The sequence below is a fragment of the Dryobates pubescens genome, chromosome 15, assembly GCF_014839835.1.
Source record: "Dryobates pubescens isolate bDryPub1 chromosome 15, bDryPub1.pri, whole genome shotgun sequence".
Lineage (NCBI taxonomy): Eukaryota > Metazoa > Chordata > Aves > Piciformes > Picidae > Dryobates > Dryobates pubescens.
In genome coordinates, this window is record NC_071626.1 from 1,451,016 (window position 1) to 1,457,936 (window position 6,921).

At 52.3% G+C, this 6,921-nt stretch overlaps 2 protein-coding genes across 2 annotated transcripts; both read right to left on the bottom strand.

Annotated features, from left to right (window-relative positions):
* Positions 1-2,950: 2,950 nt before the first annotated feature.
* BTG1 (BTG anti-proliferation factor 1) lies at positions 2,951-5,932 on the bottom strand. Its single transcript, XM_054168077.1, has 2 exons — positions 5,516-5,932; positions 2,951-4,272 (listed from the first exon to the last, which is right to left on the bottom strand). Exons 1-2 carry the CDS (start codon positions 5,661-5,663, stop codon positions 3,908-3,910), a joined length of 513 nt encoding a protein of 170 aa, XP_054024052.1. The 5' UTR covers positions 5,664-5,932; the 3' UTR covers positions 2,951-3,907.
* On the bottom strand, positions 5,811-6,690 carry LOC128897875 (uncharacterized). The gene is made up of 2 exons (XM_054168040.1): positions 6,197-6,690; positions 5,811-6,045 (listed from the first exon to the last, which is right to left on the bottom strand). The coding sequence occupies exons 1-2, from the start codon at positions 6,688-6,690 to the stop codon at positions 5,811-5,813; spliced, it is 729 nt and encodes a 242-aa protein (XP_054024015.1).
* Positions 6,691-6,921: the final 231 nt, after the last annotated feature.

Here is a 6,921-nt window from a genome sequence, read left to right on the forward strand (position 1 = left end):
CTCCAGATTGAGCAGGACAAACCCCACTGAAGTGAAAAGAGAAAAGAGCAGAGGTCCTAAGAGAAGACAGAGTCCAGCTCTCTGCAGGAGGAGCATTGTCACTGACCAGGAGACACAGAAGCAGCCTCGGGTGCACGGGCTCTGGTACCACACACTGCACGGGGGGGAAGATGCCGTCGGAAAAGGCAAGGGTCTTGCTCAGCTGGCATTAGCTAGAAGGCAACTGTGCACTCTACAAAGACATTCACTGAGCAGCCAACAAGTCTGAGCAGACTGGTAGGTCTAAGAGGAGCTGTACCAGCAGAGCCTGTCCTCAGAACACTAACAGACAACAGCATTATTCAGTGCATCGCAGGGCAAGTCCAACTCACTTAACCACCCTGCAGCGGGCAAGCAGGTCCTGAATGGGCTCCTAGTGCCTGTGTTGAACTGAAAGCTGCCTTCACACTGGCCCCTGAAACTCAAGTGACAAGCACTTAGCTTTGTGCACTGTGTGTTCTACCTGCACCAAAACAAAGGATTGGCAGCAGCCTCCCTCTTGCAGACACACTTCATTTCTCTCAGGAGCCCTTCCCTCTGCCCTGCTGCCCGCAGCACGCCAAGGCCTTTGCAAAGCAGACAAGGGCACATTGTGTGCACATTGGGGTGCATTTAAATTCCAGCTGGAAGAAATTCCAACAACTCTTGAGCACACAGGTTGTACCAATTACTGGTTACAGCTGCACTTCAAAATGATGCCATGAATGAAAGCACTCTCCCATAAAAGGACTAAAACATTAACCGTCTGAGGGAGCAAGCTCATGCTTGGGTCAGTGTCACAGGCCAGCCTCACACACAGAGTATTTGCTGCCTCAAAAAAGCTTTGCTTACCAAAAAAAGTAAGCACCAACAGCTGATGCTCTCACCATGTGCACAGCTCACATCAAAGACCAACTGTCAGAGAACTGTTTTGGTTGGGAAAGACCTCCAAGATCGAGTCCAACTGTCAACCCACCACCACCATGGCCACTAACCCATGGCCCCAAGTGCCATGGCCACAGGTTTTTGAACACCTCCAGGGCTGGGGACTCCACCACGTCCCTGGGCAGCCTCTGCCAGTCCCTGACCACTCTTGCAGCAAAGAAATTTTTCCCCATCTGCAACCCAAACCTCCCCAAGCACAATTTCCTCTCCTATCACCTGCTGCTAGAGCAAAAAGACCAACCCCCACCTCACTGCAGCCTCCTTTCAGGGAGCTGTAGAGAGAGAGCAATGAGGTCTGAACTTTCTGATGCTGTTCTGAATGCGCAGCAGCAAAGACCATAGGCAGCACCACAATACAGCGAGCACAGCTCAGCCAGCTGTGAGCTTCATGAAAGTTTAATCTTGCTTTACAGGAAGTCAGGCTCAATGTTTTCCCTTCTCTTTGGATAGGCTTAATGCATTCTGCAGACATGCAACACAACAGAAACCTCTTTGAGTACTCTTACTGCTTGAATAAATCTCTTGCTCACAGACTTAGCAACTTGAAAGCATCATCTTAGGAGTGGTAGAATTTGCAAGGCATTGAGATGCAAACCTAAACTTGGACTCTACACATGAATGAGACCTGTTAGCCAGCTCATCCTGAAGCCTTGGCAACTGATCTGTTAACTGCCAGGCCCAGATACTCAACAAGCTCTTTACAGTTCTGGGCTTCAGGAGCGTTTGGACTTCCTCCAGTCTATGCCAGAAAGATTGGAGAAGCCACAGCAGCATTTTTAAGGTGCTGAATGTTGACAAATCATGGCAAAAAAAAAATGGGATTTGTAAGACTGGAGGGGAAAAAAACCAAACCAAAACAACCCCCAAAACAACAGTAGGAAAGAAATTGGTTTACAAGAAGCAAGTCAGTCTACTCTTGTGTTTTGCTCCTCTAGAATCATTTATATTACAGACCAGAAGACAAAGGCTTGGAGATACAGCACACCACTGTCACCACATTGCTTGAGCAGGAGCTCCAACAACACACGGCAGGGCTGAAGCTCAGTTCTACCCATGGCTGGCAGGTTTAATTGGCAAGCAGTAATTGTCCTCTTTTCCTTCAGCCCAGCAGCAGTTCTCCCAACTGAGGTGACCAAACTCAGGCCTTTTATTCCACTGAACAAAGCACACAGGAGGGAAGGAGCAGAAAGCTCTCCTCGAGTTTTACTCCAGCACTTCACCCAAGTGTAAATAAAGGGGTAAGGAATTTCTCTCTGGAGTGTACTTAACCACTGTGCTGTATACAAATGGCATCAGTGTGGTGCTTAAGTGAATCACAGCTCCACATCAGTCATTAACTTTGAATACACACATTAAGTATGGGCTTCTCCCTTCCTTCACCAACCTTTTAAGTTTGGGAAAAAAGATCTACATACCTTTTGTTGAATTCCATCCTAATGAGTTCTAAAGTGAAAGTCTTGCATCTGAAGAAAGCACAAGGCAGCAACCTTTCTGTAGAGTGCTTAACCTGCTCTTAAGGCTAAGGGACACTTGCCCCAGCAACTCTTATTGAGCAGGGAATCCATCAGAGAGGAACTGAGAGCTTGTGAGCAAGTAGGTCAATCAGAATGGACATTTAGGTTTTGCTATATCCTTCATCAGGAGGCCAAGTAAACTTTAATCCTCTGGATTTATTTCAGGTCATCTTTGGTGGAGGTTATTCCTGTACCTTTTCCTCATATCCTGGAATTATTTGGCCCTGGAGTTATTTCCACATTGACTGATTTTTAGAACGTGTGGGGTTTTTTTTTTGCAGTGACCATTTACATCACCACTGGGTTCCCCTAAGCTTCCCAAGCATTTACACACGAGGTCTTCATTAATCCACGGTTGTATCAAGGGCTCCCTAGCACCAGGGGTGTTCTTAAGCCTTTGGAGTACCTACTTCATTTCTACTGTGAGACCAAAAAAAAATATGCAGAAATAGTTTAACTGAGCCTAGGTAATCACGACAAGAGATTAATTAAAATGCCAAGATAGGAAACAATTTATTATAGAGAGAAGAAAAATTTCTCATCCAAAATATAGAAATCTGTACAACTTTGCCACAATCAATATACATGAACTGTACAAATTTACACCAGTTCATAATTTACCAAATAAAAGATGACTAACAAAGTTCACAAAATAGATGGTGGTTTGTGGAAAAGGACTTTTACCCAATTAAGAACAAGGAAATTACAAACCAGACCTCCACTTTCTAAAAATAAGAAGTTTACTCAGTCTTAGAAAACTACAAGCTAGCAAATGTACAGATAGCTGGCTGGTGCTAACACCACAGTTCAGACAGTGTCTTTAGATGGTCTTTTTAAAGCCTGTTGCCACGGCAGATTCTGCTCACTTGCTACTTTTGAGGCCAATCTAAAGATCTGACCATTTCCCCAGGTCGTACTTACTGGTTTCTTATGTACATTTATACACAGTTGTTAAGTGCTAGGTAAAAGTCTGAAAAAGAAAGACTTCCAGGACTATGGTGTTCAACGAGTCTTGTACTGAGCTGCCAAAAATGCTAACAATTAGTAAATGTCATAGTGCAAATTGACTCTGCCAGACCTACTGCAGAGAATCACTTTTATAAATACAGATTGGGGGGGAGGGAGGAAGGGGATGTGTGTTTCAAAATTGGTGTAGAAATTAATGTCTTGGAGAAACTGAGCCTTCCTAGATCTTCTTCATTCCCTAGCAAGTTGCAATCATTTTGACTCACAGGCTATTAAATCACTGAAAGGTACTGTCCAAACTATGGCACTGTCACTTTAAAGTATACCAACTCTAACGTGTGCCAGATCTTCACAGCTGTGACATGGTTTAAATTCCATAATCCATCCCCAGAGGTGCCCACCCAAAAGCAAAAACCAAATTTAATCCATCCATTTTTAAGGTGAATCCATCCACAGACCATATCTTAACCCGATACAGTCATCATATTGTAGCTTTTGGAAGGGCTAGTTCTGCCCAAGAGAAGTTCCTCCTTACAGCTTATCCTGCTGTCTACCATTTGCATGTTGCTGTTATTTTGGCTACCTCCTGCCGGTGCAGCTTCGTACAGCACACAGATGGAGCCATCCTCCCCGATCCGATAGGACACTTCGTAGGGGTCAACCCATAGAGTGAGTTCGCTGGGAAGCAGCTGGAACAGTTCCTGGCTGCTCAATCCAATCCGCTGAGCTGCCTGTCCAATCAGAGGATCCATTTTATGGTTGATCCGGATGCAGCGGTAACCCGATCCCTTGCAGGGCTTTTCTGGGAACCAGTGGTGTTTGTAATGTTCTACAAAACACATTTGAAAGAAGAGAACAACGAAATAAAAAAGATTATCCTCCCGAATCCTGCCTTCAAGAAGGTGCAGCACGGCGATCGTCGTCGCTCCCTTTGCACGTTTCACAACCGCTCATTGTTCTAGCACCGAGGGAGGTGAAAAACCACGACAGCCTTAATTGTTTTTTCTTTCCCCCCCCCCGATCATTTTACCCAAGCGCCGTGTGTCCCTCGGGAAGCACTCATGTGCCAAGCCACTGCTCGATGCTCCCACTGATAGCTAACAATGCTTGCCATCCGAAAGGAGTGAAATACAACTTCCTAGCGTTCAAACAGAAAAATTACAGAAGGGATTGCAGACGTAGCAAACACCTCAAGGGCTGCAAAGCTCCACAAAGAAAGAAGGAAAAATACTCCCCCCAAAAAAGCACCTTTCCAGTATCCTCTGGGGATCACACCCAGGCTTGGCTCCTCACGTTCTAAGAGGACCCAAAAATAACTAGGGAAGGAGCCGGGCAGCATTTAGCGACTGACTCAAGCTGTGTTTCACCACTGCTTCTTCCCACCCTGTTTTTCCAGGGCGAGATATCGATGACTTCACTTACCTTAGGAGTTTTATCCCACCCAAAACCCTCCCTCCTATCGCTCTGAGGCTGCTTGCAGCCACCACCACAGCCTGGGACAGCGGCCGGGGATTACAAAACCCCACCGGGCAGCGAAGCAGCCCTCGCCATTTGATCCTAAGCGGGGTTGGCGGGTGGCTAGGAGACGTTTCTAGAAGGGGAAACTAAGACTCATCGTCCACCGCTGAATTTTACTTGACAAAAAACAACCCGTCCAAGTTCTGGGATTCTATCATTTTTTCCCTTCTGGAAACCAGGCGCTTTGAGCCCTTGGAGCTGAGCCCTGGAGCCTGGACGGCTCCGAAGGCTTTGTCTATGGAGCCAAAGGGGGGCTGCCTGCTCGACGCCAGAGCCCCTTTTGTTCACAGCCCGTTCCCACCCACCGGGGGCCGGCTCGGCATATTCGGAAGGGGCGAACGACGACCACGGAGCCCCCCCTAACGCTTCCCCCGTGGCGGCCCCAGCCCCTCGGAGGGGCCGCTCTCCCTTTTCACTCTTCTCCGGCCGCCCCTGGGTCCTGGCGCTGCAGGGGCCCGGGCAAGCGGCCCCACGGCGGGGAGAGAGCGCGGATCCCCGGAGCGGAGGATGGATGAAGGGGAGAGCCGCATCCGCCGCACCCGCGCCGCCCTCACCTGCCAGCAGCTCCTGCAGGCTTTGGCTGAACGTCTGCAGCTGCCGCTCGTTCATCAGTCCCTTGGTCCGCAAGAACTTGGAGATGAAGCCCACAGCCGCGGCGATCTCACGTATCATGCTGGCCCGGGTGTACAGGGCGGGATGCATGGAGGCGGCGGCGGGCGGCAGCCAGCTCTCTGGGGCGGCCGGCCCTGGGACGGGACAGGGCGAAACGGTGCGGAGGGGGACGGACAGGGCGCAGGGGCGGGGGAGTCGCGGCTCTAACTAGGCACGGAGCAAGGAGCGGAGCCCAGATCACATCCCGGGGGAGGCAGCCTCCGCCTCCTCTTCCTGCGGCACGGGGGTGGCGGCAGCAGCGGCGGCCGCGGCAACGCACCCCGCATCTCCTGCTGCGAGGGACGAAGGGAGCTGCCCGCCCAACGCCGCCTCATATAGCCGCCGCCGGGCGGATGTGACGTCAGGGGCGCCGGGAGCGCGCCTCCGCCAATGGCGTGATCGCACCATTGTGACGGCCGGCGGCGGGGCGGGGCTGGCGGGCGGAGGGGATGACGTAATTGATTGTAAACAAATAGAGTCGGGGCCGCGCCGAGGGCCGCGAGGACGCGCCGAGCGAGGGGGTGCGCGCTTGCGGAGAGCGTGCCGTGCCGTGCCGTGCCGTGCCGTGCCGTGCCGTGCCGTGCCGTGCCGTGCCGTGCCGCCAGCGGGAATCCCCGCAGGACTCTTCCGAGAGATCCGCGCACCGGCGCGGGCAGGGCTGGGGAGGGCTTGCGCGGCACTGCGCGGCATTGCGCAACCGAGCGGCGGCGCGGGGTGCGTAAGCGGACGAAGGTTTGGGAGCGGAGCGGCGCGGCGGACGTGCGCTGTATCTGGAGGAGAGCGGAGCCACGTCAGCGGCGGGGGTGGCAGGGAGGGAGCAGGGGCGGGGGGGCAGCCCGGGAGCGCGCAGGCGGGAGCGCGCAGGCTGGCGCGGGGCGGGGGCGTGTTTCTCGCTGCTGTTTTCGGTGGGCCAGGTCCTGCTCTGCATCGGAGTGGCCGTTGGGGCTGGTTCGCCTGAGCGGGGGCATGCTCGGACATGCCTGCCCACGTCAGGCAGGGTGCGGAGGCATCGGCGGTGCTTGATCTCCGTAGGCACCGGAGCTGACGTGGCTTTTCCCTTCTCCGTCACTGGAGACATTCAAGATCGGACTTGATGTGGCCCTGGGCAGCCTGCTATAGCCGGCGGTGTCCCTGCTGCCTGCAGGGGGGTTGGACAAGAAGAGCTCCGAGGGTCCCTTCCAACTCGATGTGAATCTGCTTTCTCTCGGAGCTTCGGGACTGTCCCACTGGCGCCGCTCCTGTCCCCGCGGTGGCTTTCTCCTCATAGCCATAGCTGTGAGGCCACCTTGGAGTCAGGGTTTGCAGGCAG

Excerpts from the sequence above, each read along its gene's own strand:
- BTG1 (XM_054168077.1), bottom strand. The coding sequence starts at position 5,663 with ATGCATCCCGCCCTGTACACCCGGGCCAGCATGATACGTGAGATCGCC. Across the intron at positions 4,273-5,515 it reads CCTGCAGGAGCTGCTGGCAG|AACATTACAAACACCACTGG; the intron begins GTGAGGGCGGCG and ends TGTGTTTTGTAG.
- LOC128897875 (XM_054168040.1), bottom strand. The coding sequence starts at position 6,690 with ATGTCTCCAGTGACGGAGAAGGGAAAAGCCACGTCAGCTCCGGTGCCT. Across the intron at positions 6,046-6,196 it reads TGGCGGCACGGCACGGCACG|CCCCGCCCCGCCGCCGGCCG; the intron begins GCACGGCACGGC and ends TCCGCCCGCCAG.